This window comes from Heterocephalus glaber, unplaced genomic scaffold, assembly GCF_053883595.1.
Source record: "Heterocephalus glaber isolate CG9 unplaced genomic scaffold, H.glaber_assembly_v1.0 deba00001429, whole genome shotgun sequence".
Taxonomy (NCBI): Eukaryota; Metazoa; Chordata; class Mammalia; order Rodentia; family Bathyergidae; genus Heterocephalus; species Heterocephalus glaber.
The window spans coordinates 9,646,224-9,670,905 of NW_028258294.1; the positions used below are offsets into that span (position 1 = coordinate 9,646,224).

The window sequence follows — 24,682 nt, forward strand, 5'->3', positions numbered from 1 at the left end:
ACTATGTAGAATATATAAAAAACTAAAAAAATCAGACCCCCCAAATATAAAGACCCAATTCAAAAATGGGCATTTGACATTTCTCAAAGAAGTAAAAGCAGCAAATAAACATATGAAAAAATGTTCAACATCACTTGTCATTTGAGAGATGCAAATGAAAACAACACTGAGATTCCACCTCACCCCAGAAAGAATGGCTGCTATCAAGAAATCAACCAATAAAAAATGCTGGTGGGGAGAAAGGAACCCGTCTTCACCATTAGTAGAAGTGCAGACTGGTGCAACCACTGTGGAAATCAATATGGAGATATCTCAAAAAAACTAGGATTGGAAGTCCCATTTGACCCAGCTATTTCCCTGCTGGGTATCTTCCCAAAAGAACTGTAAGAATCATACCACAGCGAGATATGCGCACCCATGTTTATAGCGGCACAGATTGTAATAGCTACAACTTGGAAACCGCCCAATTGTCTATCAACTGGAGACTGGATAAAGAAGACGTGGTGTTTTTTTTTAATAAAATGCAGCACTACTCAGCCATAAAGAATGAGAAACTAGAGACATTTATAGCTAAATGGATGCACACTGAGGCTATACTCTTAAGTGAAATATATAGGATATATGTGTAAATACTGAATAGTTTCTCTGGTGTGAAAAACTAAAAGTGTAAATAAGGATCAAAATGTATAATTGATAATGTAAAACAGGAAGAAAAGATCTAAAGGAGTAGGGGAAGTGGGAGGGTACGGGAAAGGAAAGAAGGGAAAAGAAAAAATGAGAAAAGTAAAAAATGGAAACAAAGTCTTTGTAAATGGAAGTGTGGGAGTGGGGGCAGGGGAATGGGGAAAAATAAGAACCAAGATACATCATGTAAAGGTACAAATTCCTAATGATGAATGTAACTGAATTGTATACCTAAAATGTACCAATAAATTTAATGGGGGAAAAAAATCCGGCCTAGAGAACAACAAATTCCTTATTCCTTGGCAAGATTAGCAGCAGACTGTCATCAGTTACTAGCTTGTCCCTTTTTTACGGCACCAGAAAACTGTGAGAACCGAAAGAGCCAATTCCCTCACATCATTTCAAGCTATCAAATTTCCCTTTACAGGGAAACTGAACCAAATCTCAATAACTGATGCACAATCTTTCCCAAAAAACCTTTCCTCTGGAGTCCATGAAGCTAAGTGCCAGAGTTCTATGTGCACAATTTAGGAAGCGTGTATGTAATTATATGTAACAACTGCTCAAAACCTTTCGCATTTGAAAAAATATTTTACAAAGTAGCTAAATGTTATGGTTTAATTCTAAAAGTCTCATGGGTTCAGAGGTGGAGGTTTTGAAAGGTGATTGAACCATAGAAGCACTATACTTATCAGTGGATTAATCCATTGAGTACAGCTGAATGTGCCATTAGGAGGTGGGGCCCAGTTGGGAGGATGGTCACTGGGGACCAACTGTTCCCTTCTCTCTCTGCTTCCTGGCTACCACGAAGTGAGCAGCTTTCCTACCCCATGCTCTTCTGCCACATGGCTTCTGCTTTGGAGCCAACCAACCATAGACTGAACCCTCTGAATGCCGTGAGCCCAAATAAACATCTCTTTTTAAATTATGGCTATCAGATATTTTGTTCCAGGGACAGAAAAACTATTACCTCATATTTTCTTCTTCTAGAAAGTATCCCATATGACTTTCCATTACAGTTACATCTCTATGTAGGTAGTGCTATCTTTACCTCATACATAGATCTCCATGTCCCTTCTGTTGCTTGTCAGGAGCGTGTATTACTTATAAGTTTTTTATCATTCTTGTTTCACATTGTTTGCTTTTGGCTTTGGGGATTGAACCAGGCCCTCACACATGCCAATTTTGGGATCTACCTGAATTATACTCCCTGCTCTAATAAGGTTTCAAAACTCCATTTCCTCCCTCAAACCATTTCCCTTTATTCTTCTCACAACTCTCTTTAAAAATAGTAAAACACGTTTTTTATCCTAACACTTATGAGTAGGATACACAATATGCTGGACAACATTGTCCTAACCTTTTCTGCGTATCTTTTTGTACAAGTCTAAGTGATTTACAGAGCTGTAATTTTACATATTGCTTCCCAAATTATTAATTTTCAGTATACCTTTCATATAATTTTTATTGTTATTCTTGGTTAAGATATCATTAATTTATGATCTCTTTGTTACTGAAGAATTTGGCCATTTCCAACTTTTCCTTATTAAAACATAATGTTGCAAACTTATCTTTAGGCATAGTGTCTGTCTTCTTTAGATGTCTTTATGTGAAGTTCATAAGAACAGAATTATTAGTATAAAGGTATAAATATCTTTATGGTGTTTGATGTAAAGTTGGTATAATGCTTTCCAAAAGCGTTGTTTTAATATTATAACTCAAGCAAAATGAGTGATATTCTTTTAATCAAGAAATCAGAATTTTTAAAGTTAATATAAAAATCTGTTTCTATTTTTTTCTCTGAAAAATAGCATAAAAATTGTACACATTTATAGGGTACCATGTCATTTTTCAATACATGTACACATGAAATGCTCAAATCAGGGTAACTGGCATACCTATCACCTCATACATTTATTATTTCTTTATAGTGAAATTTAAAATATTTTCTTTCAGATTTTGTGAAATTAAAAAAATTTTTAAGTCAAATCAAGGATGCAACATCTACAGACTTAATCCTGCATAAACTCTAGGAAACTCAGGTCAATGTTTTGAATGTGTCCTTTCATTTCCAATCAATCTCAGCTCTTAAATCTTATAGATATTTATTATCAGCTTCCAAGATGACAATGAGCCATAAAGACTGATTAAAATGTTATTATGAGACTATACACTAAAGCCATTTTCAGTTTATGATACTTGTCAAATCCATTTAATTTTATAAAAGACAAATTTTTTAAAAAGCAACTGCAAGCAAATTACATTTTATTGAAAATTCAGAGTCATAGTACTTTAACACAGATTCCTCATACCTTTACAAATAAAATAGGTAAATTGACTCACATGCAGTCATATTTTTTATTCAAACTAAAAATTATTTCAAAAAACAAAAATCTACAGTTTGATTTATTTGTAATATAAACACATATTTTCCTATTTGTTATCAAGAAAACTCCAATGCAATAATTTTAGAGTGATACTTTTGATACAATATCTTCCTAGATCCAATTTAAATGGTAAATCAATATTTGTATATACTTTACACAGACTCCTACTGTGTGTATTTTTTGAGGGGGCACATGTATGCAAATAGGAACGAGCTAATTTTCATAGGAAAGTTAAACAATTTGAGTAATTGTTCACTTATCACTGGGAGTAAATACCATTTCTAAAATATATTTTTTGTTGCCTAGGTCAAAACCAATCAGTTTCAGAAAAGTTTGTGGCCCAGTAAGTGCTAGTGGCAAAGTAGTAACTATTACAGTCAGCCATGTAATGCTAGGAAATACTGTGCACATTTTATATCAGTTTTTCACATTTTCTTAGGAAGAGAAAGGTAGTTTAGCCAAATTATTAAAGTAAACCTGATTTTAGAAAAACATTTTACATTATTAATGGTCTATATTTTTACTAAATTACATTATTCCTCAATAGACAATATTCATTGGATCACTGGTATTGTTGATTAAATAATTTTACTTGTTTCCATTAGCTGTATAGTTTTTTGGGGGGTTGATGATTGATCCTAGGGCATGCTAAGCAAACGCTCCACCACTGAGCTACCTACTCAAGCTCTTTCTCCCCTTAAATGAAGAAAAAGAAGTGAGAACAAGACCTAATTTTTAAGAGACAGAATGTCAGTAAACAAATGCACACCATTCAGACACCGTATTGACAGCTGTGGTGCGTTCCCATAGGTAGAAATGGCACTAATATAGAACATTAATTAATATAATACAGTACCTTGAAACAGGACTATTATGAAAATATTGAGGAAAATCAAACCCTGTTAGAAAATTTACAACTAATACTGTCATAAACTCCTTGAAAAAATATTAAGTGCACTGTTTAAGCAAGAGTCAGAAATGGTTTTAATGAAAGAGAATCCACTGAGGTCAGAACTAAAATAATATGGCATTTGCTAATACAGAACTTGTTTGTATTTGATAGATAGCTCTAACTTCTTTAATTGTGAAGAAATCTAGCCATGTGGGAAAAGATCCTCTGATTAAAAAAAAAAGTCTCAAAACCAGAATTTTGAGGTTACTTTGACTCTGCTGAAATTCTCTGCTGTGTTAGGGAATGGAGAAAACTAGCTTGGAATAGAGTTCATCATAGGTAAATAAAGCTTTTCTTTTTACTACCTCAGCTGCAGAAATGATTCTAGGGAACTTAACTTTTAGAGAATTCTTCTCTGTGGCAGCAGATAAATGCTGAAGCCACTTTAGCCATAATGCAATGGACCAAAAGAAAGCAGATAAAAATTTCACAATTACTCTCATTTCTCCAGGCTCCCAAAATAAAAAGCAACAGTTGGTAGAATCAAAGTACAGTGGACTCTTGATTTACGAACTCGATCAGTACCCAAGGGCTGGTTGTAACTAAGTCAATACAGCTGAGATCTGGATGTTTACCTGGGTACATGCTATAGATAATGAGAGATACGAATGTTCCATTAACCTAATTAACCCAAGTTGTTTGAATGTCAGGCCAGTGGTAACTTCAGGGTCCACTGTATTTTCTCTACAAATCTCTAGAAAATGTTATGACTCATTAAAACTAAATTTCAGAGAAAAAATTGTCCATTGATAAACATATCATTAAATATCCTTAAATAAGAGTATATTTACATTTTGCACCTAAGTAGGGTTTCTTGTTAATAATAAAATCTCTTTTCTCCTTTTTAACCCTTCTTCTTTATATCTAAAGTATTGATAATTTAGTGAATTTGGTGTTGGATGTTGATTTAGCACTGCTACTGCAAAGAAAGCCCAAGGTGTAAATTGTGTTGCACTTAAAAATTACTTATTGCTATGATCAATGACTCTAAATTTCATTGCATTTGATTAATTCCATCTGGAAATAAACAAGTTAAAACAGAAAAATAAAACTGTACACATTGACTAGAAATACGTGAAGACAACTGATAAAAAACAATGCTACTTTGTATTAAACAATGCTTTTCAACTCATTTTATACCATTATAAAATGTTTAAATATCTCATTTATTATTAGATTCAAGATTATATGACATTAGTTTCAATGAAGATTAATTCTCCCATATCTTCTTCCATGTTCTGTTAGTATGACTAAAGACTGAATGTAACAGATTTGATATAAAAGTATCGTAAGTAATTAGTCATAATACCTAAAGTAAATGTTTTTAAAAGTCTAATTGTTATGAGTTTGTACCAAAATAAAGCTTCTGATATATCTTTAGGATCATACTAGATGACCAGTTTCTTTCTTTTTTTTTTTTTGGTACCGGGGATTGAACTCGGGTCCTTGCACTTGTGCAGCAGATGATGAAACCACTGAGCTAAATCCTCAGCCCATAGATGACCAGTTAATGATGTAATAAGCAAAACCTATCTGAATAAGTTAGTATTTACATATAAAAATAGAGAATATATTCACTACAGTTAGCTCGATGATATCACTGGATTACCTCCAGGCTGATTAAAAAGTTTATGTTTTAGAATGTGAATTTTTTAAATCATGAAATTTCCACATCAAATGAGATACTCCACTTTTGTTAGTAAGTGGGTTCAAAGAACATGGAGTGACAGAAGGCAGTTCCCTGGAAGAAGTCTGGAAGTGTCTCAATAGGTTATTACTGTTTCAGTTTTTCCTAAGCATGATTTTTATGGTTCTGCCCAGTCCAATCAACAGAGACTATGATAAGGAAAGCCACAGGACTGAAAGTGTCTACAAATCCTATATTTGGACAAACATCTATTTTCTGCCATTAAGGAAGACGGTGCCCACAAAACTGAGGAAAGAAACATAAAGAGCACTTAAGCCATCAATGGTGTAGCTTAGCACATTCTACCAGCCGGCAGTTGTACCAGAAAGTGGTCTTGATTCTGTTTGAAAGAACACTGCTCCTTTCTGTTGTTGAGATTTATGAAGCTGTAGTGTAGGATTCTGTTTTCTAACTTTATGTTCATGTCATGTATATTATCCAACGATCACACACTCACTTTTGAAGTATAAAAATATAATTACTCAACATTTAAATTAAACTAAACATAATTTATTCTTCTTGGATGTTATGTGAAAAATAAAAAATCCTAGCTGGGGAGTCAGAAAATCAGGTTCTCTTGATCTCAAAGATGAGTGGTCTTGACCAAGTTACTTAAACTTTCTGGGACTCCATTTTCTCCACTGAAAAATAAGGGAGCTGTATTGGAAAATCTTTAAAGACCCTCTTAAATTTGATTCAAACACCAAGACAGTATCTTGCTTAGTGCCTCTTAATTAGTATGAAGACCAACTATCATTACAATATAGCGTAAAAATAATTCCAGTTTTGGTGATTTTCTGCTTACATTATGGTTAATAGGAGTTTCCTATACTTCCAGGGGCTTTCCTATAAGTATTTTGCTCTCTAATAAAAGCAATCACATATTTTACATTATACAACTTACTTTTACATTCACTGTGATAATCTGGAGATTTTTTGTTACATATGTCCCAATTTATCTTATTGTTGAAATCCTATATCTTGTCAACCGAGTGGCAAAAGAGTAGCATGAGAAAAAAAAAAAGAGTAGCATGATGGTAAAGAGAAAAATCTTGGTTAAAGAATTTATTAGAGAAATAAAGAATAACAGATTTTACTTTTTAATATTTCAATTTTCAAAACTAATTTTTAAAAACTTATTGCTACTAAACACCAAGGATCCGCCATGGTTTACCAAATGCTGGTGAAGAATTAAAGAGTTTACTGCCAAAATATTAATACTGTACCAAAGGAAAAGAGAATTTGGTTCTGTTTTTAGTATATAGCAATGCATTTTACTGGTTCTTATTTTAATTATTTTCAGAATTGAGACAAAAGACTAATATCTCTGCTTCTACTATTTCAAACCAGATGTTAAGCACGTAGAATTCCAATTTAGAGAGGGACTTTGTGAAGTACCTGTTATAACTCTGGGAGTAGGATAAACAATTTCTTCAACAGTTACATATGTACCTAGTAAGAAGCCAACAACTCCAGTGAATGCTATAGAAATATTTTTCAGGATCATCCATATATTGTAATGCTCCTTAGAAAATGTAAGAATTTCCACCAAAGGTGGTAGGATCAAGGCCAATGTGCTGCTGCTCACAGCGCCAACAAAGGAAATCACAATATCTAAGCGAGGAATGAGAATTGCTCCAGCACCTAGAAGATAAAAATGGATATTTTTTCTAGATTTAATGTTTGGCACTTACATGAATACTAAATGTAGATCTTTTCAATACAGCAAAAGTAATTAATAGATGGTAGACTACTATAAATTTGTCTGTAGAAAAATCTGCCATAGTTTGTTCTAAGCTTTAAAAAACAAAAACAAGGAAACTGAAACAGTGAGTGACATTTCCTGAAATTTCACTAAAGTTTATGTAAACAACTTTTAATTTTTGAGGTAAAGAGGAACAGATAGTTTATTTCCAAAGAATTTGCATTACTCTGTAATACAGTTCATTCTCCAATTCACAGAACAGGGTGGTATGATATAAATAAATCAGAGAGAAGAGAGCTTATCCTTACAGTAAAACCCCAATTAACCAAAAGAGATGGAAAAACAGAAATATTAACAAATATTAATAAAACACCACTATAATAATTGGGCATGAAGAGTCATTGAAGGATGCTAAAATCAGTGGGCAAACACAGAAGGAGTTCAGGATATCCGTACACTCTCAGAGTATTTCCCTATAAGATACTTATTAATCATCAGAGAAAAAGTAGAATTAACAGTAGAGAGATATGTCAGAGACTACCTTAACCAAGCAAGCAAAGCTGTACCAACAGAAGGTTTGCAAAAACCAAAACTCACATTCCTTTAAATGTCCTTTTAAATGGGATGGTCTTGAGTTATATCTAAGAATAACAGCTGAATCTGCTTCTGTGTACAGTAAGCTGCAGCAACACCACCTCTGGAACCAAGGCAACTGCATCACTACAGCTCCTTCACAGGAGTCTCTACTTGTGCAGATGCTGGCTCTCCTTTACTTATCTTCTATAGCTATCATTTCTAACACGTTATTCTTCTCTTTATTTCTAAGTCATTTTCTTTTACTTTTCTCATTTCTAGACTATTTTATCTCTACTGAATTACCTGAGAGACATCTATATGTCCCTATCTATATATAGTTAATCTGTCCTCTTTGTACTTTACTGTTAGTTTGCAGTCTACTAGTTTCTCTGTTTTTACTGTATGAGGGCTTTTTTCTACTCCACTTTTCTTTGTGATTCTCAATATTTTCTAGGAAGATACAAGATTAATTTGGAACTAATTTCTCACCATGTTTTTTATAGAACCAGAAGTTATTATTCACCATTTTTATTAGTACATGTCTACAGTATATAATGTTCACATTCTTTACTTTTATGCCTTTTCATTAAATTTATTGGTACATGTTAGGTATACAATACGATGACATTCATCATTGGGAACTTGTACCTTTACATGATATATCTTGGTTCTTATTTTCCCCATTCTCCTGACCTCCCTTAACCCCTGCATCCCTCCCTATTTACAAAGACTTCGTTTCCAGTTTTTACTTTTCTCATATATTCCTTTCTCTTCTTTCCTTTCCCCTACCCCTCTCACTTCCCGTACCCCTTTGGATATTTTCTTCCTATTTTACATTATCTATCATACATTTTGATCCTGTTTACACTTTGTTTCTCACACCAGAGAAACTATTCAGTATTTACACATGTATGTCCTATTTATTTCACTTAAAAGTATGGCCTCAATGTGCACCCATTTAGCTATAAATGTCTCTAGTTTCTCATTCTTTATGGCTGAGTAGTAAAAAAAAAAAAAAAAACCCACATCTTTATCCAATCTCCAGTTGATAGGCAATTGGATTGTTTCCAAGTTTTAGCTATTATAAACTGTGCCGCTATAAACATAGGTGCACATATAGCACTGTGGTATGATGGTTTTAATTCTTTTGGGAAGATACCCAGCAGGGGAATAGCTGGTTCATATGGGACCTCGAATTCTAGTTTTTTGAGGTATCTCCATACTGATTTCCACAGTGGTTGCACAAGTCTGCACTCCCACCAACAGTGGAGAAGGGTTCATTTTCCCCACAACCCCATTAGGATTTCTTATTGGTTGATTTCATGATAGCAGCCATTCCTTCTGGAGGTAGAACTTCAGCGTTGTTTTCATTTGCATCTCTCAAATGACCAGTGATGTTGAACATTTTTTCATGTTTATTTGCTATTCCTACTTGTCTGAGAAATGTCTATTCATTTCAGATGCCCATTTTTGGACTGGGTCTTTAAATTTGGGAGGTCTGATTTTTTTTTTAAGTTCTTTATATATTCTAGATAGTAAACCTTTGTCTGAGGAACAGCTGGTAAAAATTTTTTCCCACATTGTGGGTTATCTCTTCACTCTGTTGGTGATTTCTCTTGCTATGCAAAAGCTTAAGATGAGATCCCAGTTGTTGATTTTTTGTGTTAGTTCACATATGACTGAGATTTTGTTCATGAAATCTTTTTCTACACCAGTATCTTCAAGAGATTTACCTAACCTCTCTTCCAGCCAGTTTAATGTTTCTGTTTTAATATTTGGATCTTTGATCCATTTCGATTTTAGTTTACTTCATGGTGAGAGATATGGCCTAGTTTTAATCTTTGGCAAGTTGAAATCCAATTTTTCCAGCACCCTATATTAAAGAGGGAGGTTGTCTTTCCTCCAATGAGGGTATCTGGCTCCTTTGTCAAAGATGAGGTGGCTGAGTATGTCTGGAGTTTTTTCTGCATCTTCTAATCTGTTCAACTGATCCTTGGGTCTGTTTGTCAGTACCATGCTGTTTTTATCACAGTAGCTTTGTAGCATAGTCTCAAGCTGGAGATTGTGATACCTCCTACCTTGTCTTTGTTACCTTGGTTTGCTTTTGCTATCCTTGGTCTCTTCTTGTTCCAAATGAATTTTTGCATTGTTTTCTCAAGTTCTGTGAAGTATGCTATTGGGATTTCAATTGAGATTGTATTAAATCTATATAGCAGTTTTGGAAATATGACCATTTTCACTATATTGGTTCTTCCTAACCAGGAGCAAAGGATGCCTTTCCATTTTTTGATATCCTCTTCAATCTCTTTTTTCAGAATGCTGTAGTTTTCAGAGGAGAGGTCTTTGATTTCCTTCATTAGGTTAATTCCTAGGTATTTCATTGTTTTGGATGCTATTGTAAAGAGTTGTTTCTCCAGTTCCTCTCTCAGTGAGTCTGTTGTTTGTGTACAGGGAGGCCATTGATTTTTGTGTGTTGACTTTGTATCCAGCTACTCTACTAAATTTGGTTATTAAGTCTAGAAGACTTTTGGTGGAGTTCACGGTCTTCTATATAAAGTATCATGCCATCTACAAATAATAACAATTTAACTTGTTTCCTATCCTTTACTCCTTTTATTTCTCTTGTCTAATTGCTGTGGCCAATGTTTCCAGAACTATACTGAACAGGAGTGGTGATAGGGGACATCCTTGGCTTGTTCCTGATTTTAGTGTGAAGGACTTCAGTTTCTGACCATTTAGTATGATACTGGCTGTTGGTTTTTCATAGATGGCTTATACTGGGTTGAGACAGAGACCAGCTATTCCAATTTTCTGTAGGGTTTTTACCATGAATGGGTGCTGGACTTTGTTGAATGCTTTTTCTGCATCTATTGAGATGATCATATGGTTTTTTTCCTTAGCTCTATTCATATAGAGCTATTTATTGATTTGCCTATGTTGAACCATCCCTGCATCCCTAGGATGAATCCCACTTGGTCAGTGTGTATTATCTTCTTGATGATCTTCTGCATTCTGTTTGCCAGTATCTTATTGAGGATTTTTGCATCTATGTTCATTAGGGAGATTGACCTATAATTGTCTTTTTTGGTTGGGTCTTTCTCTGGTTTTGGGATCAAGGTGATTCTTGTTTCCAGGAATGAATTCAGGAGTATTGCTTCCCTTTCAATTTCATTGAAGAGTTTAAACGGTAGTGGCAACAGTCTTGTAGAATTCAGCAGTGAAGCCATCAGAACCTGGGCTTTTCTCAGTGGTAAATTTTTAATTACATTTTCCATTATGTTGATCCTGGGTTTAGAATTTTTAGGTCTTCTTCATTCAACTTTGGTAATTCATATGTATCTAGAAATCTGTCCATTTTTTCTGTGTTTTCCATCTGATTGGTGTATAGGTTTTCAAAGTAGGTACTGATGATCCTCTGGATTTCTGCTGGGTCCATTATAATTCACCCTTTTCATTCCTATTTGCATGGATTTGGGGCTTTTCTTTCCTTTTTTTTGATAAGGTTGCCTAAGGCTTTATCAATTTTATTATTCGAAGAATTCTTTGCTTCATTAATTTTTTGTATCATTCTCTCAGTCTCCACTGCATTGATTTCTGCTCTGAAATTTATAATTTCCTCCCTTGTATGAGTTTTGGATTTGTCCTGGTCTTCTTTTTCTAGAAGCTTGAGGATCAACATCAGGTTGTTTGAGCTCACTCTGTTTTCCTAATATGAGTATTCACTGCTATGAATTTCCTTCATAAGACTACTTTCATTGTGTCCCACAGATTCCGATATGTTATACTAACATTGTTATTTAGTTGTAAAAACTATCTGATTTCTTCTTTAAGTTCCTCTGTGACCCACTGGTTGTTAAGAAGTGTGTTGTCTAATTTCCATGTGTTTATGAAATTCTTGTGGTTTCTTTCACATTCACATTCTTTGTATGGAGTGTATATAACACACCTTAATTCCTTTTTTTTATCCCCTTTCCCTCCCTTCCCTTTATCTCTTGATCCCCTTCCCATTTCAGAAAGATCTGCTCTTTTCTCTTCAAATTATTATGAAAACTAAAGTTCTAAATAGTTTTGAAATTATGTCTCACTTAACACTATAGGACTGAAGTGAGCTGTTTATTTTTTAAACAGAGCCTCTAAAGAAACTGAAAGTTTAGAAATACTTTAAAAAGTAGATTCTCTGTTTAAAAGGTGTTTGTTGCAGCCTTTTAATATTTTTCTCTAGGGAACTTTATATAAAGCATAACTCTCAAACACAATTAGGACCTTTCAAGTTTCACTGAATATAACCGTGTTCAGGAGATCTGCTGCATTTATTTACAGTAGAGCAGTAAGGCCAGATAAACATGACTAGACCCTTGCCATTCAAAATAATGTTCCATGTGGAATCCAGTTTTCCTCATTAATGTGTTTCAATAACTTAAGCTGGCACGATTGAATCAAGTGAAATATTGTTGGAAACCATATGCATAAATACTATATAATTTTGAAATTTAGTCTAAATTTCTATTGATTAAACACATTTAAATCATGTTGTACTACAAGGTCAATGAAACAAAGCTCTTTAAATATTATATAACCAATAGATTTTTTTTTTTTTTTTTTTTTTTTGGCTAGGAAAATTGGCTTGAAATATGTGACATGTTAATGTTATTAATAGACAAAGAGAAGCATGTCTATTTTGGGCAAATCCAACATATAAAAACTCAAATGAACAAAAACAATAAGAGGATAGTTTATGATAAGGATAATTTTGTCATCACAGATATTCACTACAGAATTTTGATAAGTAGGTTGCCCCGTGGCATCTATGGACAGCTGTTATGAATGGTATTAAATGCTAATCAAGCTTATTCTATCTATGTGCAGAAATGGATAAACAAATAAAATCCTGGCCTCCTGTTTATATGTACTTCATGCTCCTTTAACTGAGTTTCAGTAACTGATTTTAAAAGGGGATACACTTTCAGAATGAATTATGTCTACTGACAAAAAGACTTACTGAAATTATGAAATTATTTTTAATTTAGTCTAGTTATCAAAATGTCAATAAGGACAACATAGAAGAAATATTTCCAAATATTTTAAAATAACTTTTTCCTACTGAAGGTTTCATTGGTCATCAAAGTATGGACTCACTGACTTCATTCTTCCATACGACTTCCTTTATTCGTTGAGAGAGTTCACTTAAATGATTACTTTGAAAAATAAGCTTTTTAGACTTTTTCTGGCTTTATCTTTTTTCAAACAAAATGTAAAACTTGCAATTCTTTAAATACAGAGACAAGCTCTATCCTATGCATCTCAATTATTGAGTTGACCAGAAGTTCCAGTTCTACATTCTCTAACCCTGTATGGTTCAAGATGATTATTTAATATCCCATAAAAAATTTCCAGAGCTGCCTTTTTCAAAGAGCACCAATAATCTGACCCCAGATTAGTTCAGGGGTATAGTCTTACTATACTAATTTACAGTTACAATAATGGTTATAATACTATAATTTCTAGTTACTCTGTTAATATTATTTTTAAAACCTACAAAAATGGAATAAGGAAATGTTAACCTCATTTCACAGGTGAGGAAAAAGGGACTTAGTGATGGTATAATAATTTGTCTCAAGAGACTAGCGAGTGTTGTATGTGAATTTGAATCTCCAGGTCTGTGTTACTCCAAAACTCACATTCCTTCTACTACACCCAAATCAAGCTCCCTCTCCATAAGTCTCCATTATTAATGCTACCCTATGAAAGAATTATATAATGTGAAATCTTAATGAAAGTATACACACTCTTTCACAAATGAAAATAAGCCACTGAAGTTATTAACGCCCAACTCAAACAAAATAAAAGCCTCTCAAGTATACAGTCACAGAGAATAAAACTTAAACTTATATACAAGTTAGCAGAAATTTGTAAAAACTGAGGAAAACTAGAAATAAAATGTGCATCAACAATGCAAAGGGTTCCTTATGCATCTTATTTTTATTCCTACAGTCATTTTAAGAATAATTTGTTATTTTAATGTGCTAGGATTAGATGTGTTTCTCTTCTCACAGCAGAAAATTTATAGTAGTAGGAAAACAACTTTAACCCCAAAAGTACCACAGATTGGTGAATACATTTATTTTACTTTTTAATAACTTAATATTTTTAATTACTGGTAGATATATAGATACACACAAATATCTACATAGTAAATAAATATATGCAAGTGATTCAAAAGATGGTGAAAAAATATCTTGCATTTTGAGAAATTAAACAATGAAAGAATTATTATGACATAAATATGGAGTGATACTTACAAGTGATACTAACCAAGAAGGACCTTATCCCAAATTCACAGATTTGCTTCCCTTTTGCATGAAATTTGGATATGACTCCAGGGATAATGATCTCTGCTGGAACATAGAACTGAATTGAATAGGTCACAAAAATGCCAAAGGAATACAGAATTTTCACTGATTGATATAACCTGTTGAAAAAAAATTGAATTTAGTCTTTCTTAATATGAGTCTAGCTTCCTTCTGTTTGGTTTTCATAAGGTAAACAGGAAATCCAGAAGGTATCCTAGGTCAGAATATACTAACTAAAAAATGCTTGTCTGGGAAAAAGCCAATTGATTTCCACTAACTGAATTTCTAGATGATATACAAACAATTCACTCTGAAAAGCCTGGAAGGTTTGCACATGGCATGTAAAAGTTCAGGACATACTGTTGGGAAGATTTCATTTTGGACTAAGCCAATGTTCTGATATTATAACCAGCCCATGAAGGTCTAATTTTTTTTATTAGTAGATGTTTGTGGTACATAATGATTACATACCTTGGATGGAGCTGGTACATGCACACACTTTCATTCCTTTTTTCATCCCTTTTCTTTCTCCTCCATCCCCTCCCCTCCCCTCTCCCTTCATCTTTTGATCCACTCCCATTTGAGAAAGATATATCTCCCTACTTCCTATTATCTATCATTTCTTTTGCTCTTTATTTATAATTTGGGTTTCTCATACAAGAGAAACCATACAATATTTAAGTTCGTGTCTGATTTATTTCACTTAATATTATGATCTCAAGATGTACCTATTTTCTTACAAATGATTCATCATTTATAAAGTTATTTCCTACAAATGACTATCTTGATGGTAGAATAGTAATCCATTTTATGTAAATAATACTTTTCCTTTATCCACTGATCTGTGGATGGACATATAGGCTGCTTCCAAGATTCAGCTATTATGAATTTTGCTGCTATAAACATGGTTATACATGTATTATTGTAATAGGATGTCTTTAACTCTTTTGGAAGATACCTAAAAAGAGAATACCTGGGTCAAATGGAATTTCTAGTTTTAGTGTTTTTAGGAATCTCCATACTGATTTCCATAGTGGTTGTGCTAGTTTATGTTCCCACTAACAGTGTAGAAGGGTTCCTTTCCCCCCACCTGCAGTTTTGCCAAGACTTGTGATTATTTGATTTCTTCATGATGTCCATTCTTTCTGGGTAAGATGGAATCTCAGTGTTGTTTTAAGTTGCATCTCTCTAATGGCCAGGAATGCTGAGCATTTCTTGATGTATTTTTTAACCATCTGTACTTCTTTTGTGAAGTGTCTACTCATTTCACTTGCATATCTTTTGCCTGGGTCTTTTATTTTTTGAGAGGGGCTCATGTTTTTTGGAATTCCTTATATATTCTAGATGTTAGTCCTCTGACCAAAGAACAGCTACCAAAATTTTCTAATTTTGTAGGCTGTCTTTTCACCCTGTTGGCTGTTTCTTTTGCTGAAGAAGCTTTTAAATTTAATATGGTCCAGGGCTAATGTTTTCTCAAATTTCTTTTAAAAAATTAAGCATATTTGCATGTATTTGAAATCTTAAATCATAACCTCAAGGACCTATATATAAAAGAAAAAATTCATATTAAACATTGAATTACATAGCTCTCCTTGCTTGAAAATCTCGGTAGGTAACATGTCACTGGTTACAGAAATGTCGTGAATCTTAAGTCCAACATAAGAGCAAAAGTTCTCTAAATTATACATACTATATGAAAACTACATTAATAAGGAAAATAGAGATGTCAAGTTACTATTTTGTCCAAGAAAATTTATCTCTTTAAAGTTCAGTGCTGAAAGCAGCACAAGAGTTTTCAGTTTCATGAGTAACTTGGGATTTTTTGATAATTTATTTTTAAAAATTAATACTTAATAATTGTACACATAAACAGGGTAAGTGTGATTATCTTTAGGTTGTGACATTGTGGACAAACTCCTGTCAAAATTCAGAATGGGTTTCTTAATAAAGTCTTTGGTAAATTTCCTTTGTCTAGCCAAGGAAGATTTTTCATATATTAAATGACATAGGGAGAAAATGCAGAATCATGGGACTCCAAAGAACATTACAGAGCCTAGTCCCGTGTTACAGGTAATTAGTGTGTTGTGTTTTTTAAATAATATATTCTAATAATCAAAAGAAATACCAATCACTCTTGTACTTTAAAAAAGAAACTAGAAAGGAGGGTGGATTAAATGTGCTGTGGCATTAGGGGCAGTGATTAATACATATATCCTCTTTCAGCAGAAACACCATTGGTAGTCACTATCTTCCCATTTAAAAGAGTTCTATTTTCCCACCTCAGAGTTCTATGCACAGGGCATCTTTCCACTCTTAAGAATAAATACCGTTATTTAAAAAAATATGAAGTATCCTGGCCCAAGTAAAATCACTAATTGGGCTTTAAGCTTATTTCTTATGTCCTATGACTTAAAAGTAGTAAGTAAACAGTTCTCTAAACTTTGGTCAAGCAAGAAGGAATTCAGTAAGTTTCCTTTTATAATATATTTTATAATATATTTTATAATATATTCATCATAAAAGAGGAAATAAGGCTGAGCAGAAATGGATTTGAAAATACTACAAATACCACAACTAAGAAAGAAGAATGTCCTTGAGCCTAACAATAAACCTTAATTTTAAAATTATCTAAGAATGTACTTCTCAACTTGAGGCTTGAAATTTAAACATAAACAGTCAACCGACTGAAAATATGGAAAATAACCAAAAGACAACTTCTTTATATACTCTGGTATGTAGTTAAAGAGAATTAAATGAATATTTTCATTATTATTAGTTTAAATATTCCTTTTTCACTTATGTATTTTGAAATTATGGCTAATATATTTCTTAAAATACATCATTAAAACGAAAGTATAATTACTCCTTCATTTACATAAATCTGAAGTTATATAGGATAAGAACCTGCTATTACCAATACTATTCAATAATATTAATTATATGTAAATATAATTTATTTGGAGTTGCATAGAGTAAAAATGAGAAATAAAATTCTTTTAATCTTTTAGAAGTTGATACAGCTATAAATTATCAACCACTGAAGAGTAAGAAGTGTTTTTAAAAAGTGTCAAAGTTTAATATCATCTGTTTCACTTTTACCTCTTTTCTGTTTCAAAAACTCATGTATTTCTGTTTGGCATCTATATTTCCAATCATATTTCACTGCTGTTTTCAACTTTTCTATAGACATTGTCAACTTTTGTTTTCATTTTTGTTTTAAGCAAGTAACTATGGTAAGTTTCCTTTACATATTAAGTTTTATAAAGCAGAAAGCAAAAAGCTACCCACTGAACTCTCTAAAAAATAAAAACTTGTCTTAAAGCCACAGAAATTTGTTTTGGAGATATATAAGAAAGTTCAACTATGTTTAGATAACATTTAGGCACAGCATCTTTCTTTCAAAACTCAGTGCTAAGTCTCCATAAGAGTTAAAGCTAGGCTTTATTCTTCTCTGAATATTCCTCCAATATACTTAAAAGGTGATTGACACTTATTAAATATTAATTAATTATAATACTTAAAATAAGTATAAATAAACCTTAGAACTTAAGTCTACCTAATATAACAAATATTAATAAAGCTTCAAAGAATACAATAATTTGTGCTTGGAAACAAAAATTTATCATACTAGATGCAAAAAAATCAGTATCTTTGTAAAGGGCAAAAATATTTTTAATAATTCATTTTTTAGTCAATATATAGATTCAATTTATCAGAGATTTTCAAGATTTGTGATGCTTTTATTCTTTTCCCTGCAATGACCAACATCTAAAAGGATTTAAGGTACATACAATATAAAATTGACTAGTAAAACAGTGAGGACTACATGGGATATTTTATCAAGAACCCAGAGTATTTGGTTTTTTGTAAGCAAGGATGGGTATTAATACTTTTATTAAAGTATGTCTATATTGAAAGAATCCATATTTTGCTCCTATATTTAAACTGAAGTTGGAACAATATTTTATCCACAAGTTCATAGATGGTCTCCTCTGAGAATTTTGAAAAAGTTCTAGAATACACAAAGAAATCACAGTAAAAAATTTTAAATATAAATCTAAAACCATAGCTCTATCATCAAATACTGGTGATAAATAATACCTATAAAACTAAACTAAGATTAATAAACTCATGCACACTTACCATACATCCTGGGGAAGATTTAAAGTTATGCTGCCTTTTATTTCATCACGAAAGCACATATATCCTAAAGTAGCCAGTGTTACATACAAAGCTGTGACAATTCCCATGCCAATATTCAATGCTTGCGGAAAGCGTTTTGATTCTTTCATTTGGTTTTCCAATGGAAGGACCTAAGAAAAGAATATAAATTCTTTTTTTAAATGGAACATGACAAAAGTATTTCAAAATAACATAGTGTCTCATCTATATAATTTGGTCTTTTTATAGTATATATGCAAACTATTTTTTCCTTAAAGCAACACAATAATTTTTAAGTGTTTTTATATGTGCTATGCTTTTTACATTTTTTAATTCTTTTTTTTTTTTTTGATACCAGGGATAGATCTCAGGACCTTGTGCTTGTGAGGAAGGTGGCAGCACCACTGAGCTAAATCCCCAGGCCTACATTTTTAAATTTTTAAAAAGATTTAAACATCAGATCCTGGCAACCAAACCTGTTTTTTAAAGTAGATGTTTATTTTCCAATAAATTTAGATTTACAGAAAAGTTGCAAAGATAACACAGAGTGTCTATGTACTCCTGACCTAGTTTCCTTTACAGTTAACATTTTACACTGCCCTAGTACATTTGTTACAATTGTGAACCAACACTGATGGATTAACTAAACTCCAAAGTTCATCTGCATTTCATTTGCTTTTCCATTAATGCTTCTTTTCCTTTCCAGGGTCCCATCCAGAATGCCACATGGCATTCTGTCACCTTGCTTAGTTTCCTCTAGTCTGTGACTGTTTCTCAGTCTTTCATTGTTCATTATCTTAATATTTTTAGCAGTATTGTTGAACTATTTTGCATAATATCTCTCTATTTGCATTTTTCTAATGCTATTTTTGACTGGGGTTATTAGTTTTAGAGGAGGATACCACAAAAGGGAAGTACCCTTTTCATCATATATGTTATCATTGTGATTTATGATTGGTAACATTCATTTTGATAGTTTGGTTGAGGTATTTTGCCAGATTTTTCTGCTGTACAGTTACTTTTCTTCCCCTTCACCATACTTTTTTGCTAAAAGCATGCCTCTACAGACTAAGGACTAAGGACTAATTAATTATATTTCCTGAAGGGAGGAGTCACAACATAAATTATTTGGGATTCTGCCCATGTATTTATTTGATTAATCATTTATTTATATTAGCATGGACTTAATTTGTTTTCTACTTTAAGTTATAACTAATTACTCATTCATTCATTTTCTATTCATATTGCTGCAGCCTGCCATTGTGAATTCTAACAGGACAACTCCTGTGTACCTATGACATGCTTCCATGCTTGTTTTTGAGTGTTTACTTTCTGGTACTACAATGTGTTCCAGACTCATTTTGAATTTCTTTCCTTTAACCTTAAAGTCTGCCATTTTTCTCAAGAGAACTTTGGTTCTTTTGCTGGAGAACGGTATTCACAAAATAAGTCTTGAGTGCTAGGTGTGCTTGTTGCTACTAGAGTATCACTGTTTGTGGGCCCTCTCAGGAGACAGAGCTAGGAAATACAAACATGTATACTAACCCATGTGTACACACATCTACAACTTTACTTTATCTACTCACTTATGTGTACTGTCAATTTTAATTAAGATTATATGATTATTTCTATTGTGTATAAAAAAGAACTTCTAAAGAAAACAAAAAGGCTAAGTGAAAAACACAAGTTTTTAAGGGTAATCTTTGGAGGGTTTGACCATATATTAGTAACAGAATAAAGCAGAGGATAGTGTGGCTGTTCAGATCATCCAGACCTGAAACACAGAGCTATAGTCAGGAATTGTGTCAATGCAGCTAGAAAAGGAGAAAAGGGAGAAAATTAACCTCTCTCAAGGCTTCTTCTGTATCACACAGCATCACTGGTATTTAACTATCATCTCTTTTATGGAATAGACTTAAGAAATATGAAAGAATAATCAACATGTCTGAATTACTGTTTGGAATGGGGAACCAAGGACAGAGTATAAAGAATTACTCCAACATTTCAAGCAACTGAAAGTAAAACTAAAAGACAAAGGAAAATAAAAATGAAGTTGGTTTTAGATGAGAAACTATAAGTCAGACTTTTGAATTAATGAGTTTGAGATGTTAGAGAAACAACACTTAAATGGAAATGTGTTAATAATTAACTAGACACTGGAACTCACTAGTTAAAGACAAATTAAAACCTGTAGTTATGTCTGCAATAGTAATAAGAGGAGCTGTAAGATTCTCTAAAACATAATTCAGAGAGCAAAAACCCAAGTAAAATAGTATAAAGCTGTCTTTTAGACCTATTTTGTCTGGGGCCCATGTAAGTAGATGTTTACAATTGTTTTGTTTCCATACCAAACAGGCTCTGAAACATAAGCAAACGGGATAGAGAGCGATAGTCTATTTTTCCAGGTCTACAAATTCTAGTCTATAAATAAACTGGAAGCATACTGAATGAAAATATTTATGATCTTAAAATCTTCAAGATGCTTATATCTCTTGGCATTACTTTTTTGATAATACTGTTTCTCTAATATGGTATGTACAAATATAGAGGGAGAATTTATATTGATTTTTCTGTAATAACTTTGTAACTATTTCAATTCCATTCAAATAATCTAGTCTATAAAGTACAATGTTTGACATGTGTTTGACTACGTGTGTTAGAAGTAAAACTGTCCATGAGATAAATTTTTAAAACTTGGTGATAGTTACATAGGAATTCATTATATCATTCTCTATATATTGTATAGGTTTGAAACTTTCCATAATAAAATGTTAAAAATAATCTATTCTAATTTCCTTATTTTAAAAGGGAAGAAAAAGAACTAAGAGAGTCTAAGTGATACGTCTGAGATTAATCTCACAGTGGGAGAACTAAACTACATTTCAAATCTATCATACCAAACTAGAAATCATGTTTTTAGTAATAAAGAAAATTGAGCCAAAAAATTTATATTTTATATAGTTTGACTATATCAATCTTTGTTGACTTTAGATTTTAAATATAATAGTAAAATCTAATTCTTACCACTCCTATGCCTTCAAAGGCAAATACTGCAGTACCAAAAAAAAGTGGGTATTTTTTCCAACCAGCCACTATTGGAAGGTTGTGGGGATCTGGCATGTTCTGCAAAAAAGAAAAAAATAAGACAGCACATCTTTATTTATTTTAAAGGATTTAAAATAAAGCAGCAAAATCACACTCTTCTGAGCTTCACAACAGCACATGTGGGTTATAGAAGTGAATATTTTTTTCAATAAACACTTTAAGCATCTTATATTAAACAGAGCTAAGCTGTTAGAATTTAATTGCCAAAGCAACTGTTTCCCTCCTGCTCATACATTTTATTAAATGAAATGCTCCTGATTACCTGTGTCCACCTGCAAGTATCAGGCTGTGCACACTGGGTATGGCTCCTGCTTAATGGGAAATATATGAGCACACTCAAGTCTGAGTTGAGAGCTATATAAGGAGTTATCAAACACCGCTGTTGGCGCTTAAAAGAAATTCATTCTGCCCTCATTGTCATTTCTCCTTTAATTTTCTAAGATACTTACGGTTCCCCACCTTGGCTTTCTATTTTACAACTGTGCTGCTCTCTAGTACAAGCCTTTTCTGGTCTGAGTGTTTACTCTCTGACCTGAGACTTGTTATTGCCGTTACTATTTATAACCTGACTTTGGCTTTGATTATACCTGGCCCTCACTCATAGCCTCAGATTCAATTGTTATAATCTGGAAAAACTCACAAACAGCACATCTTATTAAGATTTCTGATCCTACAATGACCATTTTTTCCATATACCCCAAGTCTGGTCCCTACTTTCTCACCATGCTGTATTTCCTGCGTCAGGTAACTGGAAGTAAAATTCAAGGCCAAGGAAAGAAAATGAACAAAGGAATTAAGTATGAAAGCACATGGCTAATTTGGGGAACAGAGATGTCTGGAACATCCAAAGCACAAGTAGAACGTTTGATATAAAGGTGATATATGACTAAAAGCAGAGGTGAGAGTCAAAATGAAAAGAGTATTCAAGACTTTGGATCATCTGACACTACTAAACTGATATTCAAGGCAAGCAAGCAACTACCTGACTTCTCCATGCATCAGCTCATGCTGTCCCCTCTACTTAGGGAATTATCTTTTCTACTCCACTAAGGCTTACATGTTCAACCAAGGGGTTATGAACTCCAGAAACCCTCATGTGATCGTCTTGTCTATCTCCTTACATTCTTTTGTGCTATGAGAAAGAATATAGGTTTGGGAATTCAGAGAGGGGGCAATCCAAAACACAGACCCACAGTAAGAGTCTATGATGAAATGTTAATGAAGGCTTTACAATAATTACCTTGGAAGCAATATATAAGTTAGATTAGATCAGGGGAAAATGGGGATTCTCAATCGTATTTAGGTTACTGGCCTCCTGAAAGGTGAAAGAAATACAGCTACTCAGCAAAAAAACAAAAACAAACAAACAAAAAACCTCTGTGTGTGCGTGTGCATGCGTGTGTGTGTGTGTGTGTCATACAGAAACCTAAATCCTAAGAGATATTTTTGAAGTAACTGGGTTAATCTCCACAGTATGGCCAGGTGTGGAAGTGCACGCCTGTAATCCCAGCACTTGGGAAACAGAGGCAGGAGGATTGCCACGAGTTCAAGGCCTTCTTGGCTACACAGTGAGCTCAAGGCCAGCCTGAACTACATAGCAAGACCCTGTCTCAAAAACAACAACAACAGCAAATAATGACAGTTTAACTTCTTCTTTTCCTATCTTTATTCCTTTTATTTCTTTCTCTTTTCTAATTGCTGTGGCTAATGTTTCCAGAATTATATTGAACAGGAGTGGTGATAGTGGGCATCCTTGTCTTGTTCCTGATTTTAGCATGAAAGTTTTCAGTTTTTGACCATTTAGTATGATGTTGGCTGTTGGTTTTTCATAGATAGGCTTAATCAGGTTAAGACAAAGACCTTCTATTCCAATTTTCTGTAGTGTTTTTATCATGAATGGGTGTTGGATTTTGTCAAATGCTTTTTCTGCATCTATTGAGATAATCATATGGTTTTTGTCCTTGACTCTGTTAATATAGTGTATTACATTTATTGATTTACGAATGTTGAACCATCCTTGCATCCCTGGGAGAAATTCGACTTGGTCAGGGTGTATGATCTTCTTGATGACCCTCTGTATTCTGTTTGCTAGTATCTTGTTGAGGATTTTTGCATCTATGTTCATTAGGGAGATTGGCCTGTAGTTCTCTTTTTGGGTTGGGTCTTTCCCTGGTTTTGGAATCAAAGGAACACTTGCTTCCAGGAATGAATGTGGAAGTATTGCTTCCCTTTCGATTTCCTTGATGAGTTTAAAGAGTAATGGAGATAGTTCTTCTTTAAATGACTTGTAAAATTCAGCAGTGAAGCCATCCAGACCTGGGCTTTTCTTTGTTGGTAAATATTTTATTACATTTTCAATTTCACTCATTGTAATTGGGGTGTTTAGAATTTCTACATCTTCTTCATTTAACTGGCAATTCATATGTATCTAGGAATCTGCCCATTTCTTATGTGTTTTCTATTTTATTGGACTATAGGTTCTCGAAGTAGGTATTGATGATCCTCTGGATTTCGGTTGGATCTGTTGTGACTTCACCTTTTTCATTCTTAATTGCATGGATTTGTTCCTTTTCTTTCCTTTTTTGATAAGTTTGGCTAAAGGTTTATTGATTTTATTTATTCTTTCAAAAAACCAACTCTTTGATTCATTGATTTTTTTGTATTGTTCTCTTAGTCTCCATTGCATTGATTTCTGCTCTGATCTTTATAATTTCCTCTCTTGTACGAGCTTTGGATTTGTTATGCTCTTCTTTTTCTAGGAGCTTGAGGTTCTGCATTAGGTTATTTATCTGAGTTTTCTCTGTTTTTGTAATATGGGCATTCACTGCTATGAATTTCCCACGTAGAACTGCTTTCATTGTGTCCCATAGATTCCTGTATGTTGTACTGGCATTTTCATTTACTTGCAGAAACTGTTTAATTTCTTCTTTAATTACTGCTGTGACCCATTGCTTGTTCAAGAGGATATTATTCAGTTTCCATGTGTTTGTTGGGGTTTTGCGGTTTCTTATGTCATTGATCTCCAATTTTATTGCACTACAGTCGATGATATACAGCGGGTAAATTCAGTTCTTT

The 24,682-nt window shown here is 33.1% G+C and overlaps 1 protein-coding gene across 2 annotated transcripts in view; it reads right to left on the reverse strand.

Annotated features, from left to right (window-relative positions):
• Positions 1-3,640: 3,640 nt before the first annotated feature.
• Slc36a4 (solute carrier family 36 member 4) overlaps positions 3,641-24,682 on the reverse strand; it is a 39,448-nt gene continuing 18,406 nt past the window's right edge. For both annotated transcript variants that reach the window (XM_004838021.4, XM_021252545.2), the window contains 4 exons: positions 21,527-21,625; positions 18,485-18,654; positions 14,291-14,460; positions 3,641-7,354 (listed from right to left, as the gene is read on the reverse strand). In XM_004838021.4, coding sequence (XP_004838078.1) covers positions 7,047-7,354; positions 14,291-14,460; positions 18,485-18,654; positions 21,527-21,625 — 747 coding nt within the window. In that variant the 3' untranslated portion in view covers positions 3,641-7,046. The remainder of the gene's footprint in view (positions 7,355-14,290; positions 14,461-18,484; positions 18,655-21,526; positions 21,626-24,682) is intronic.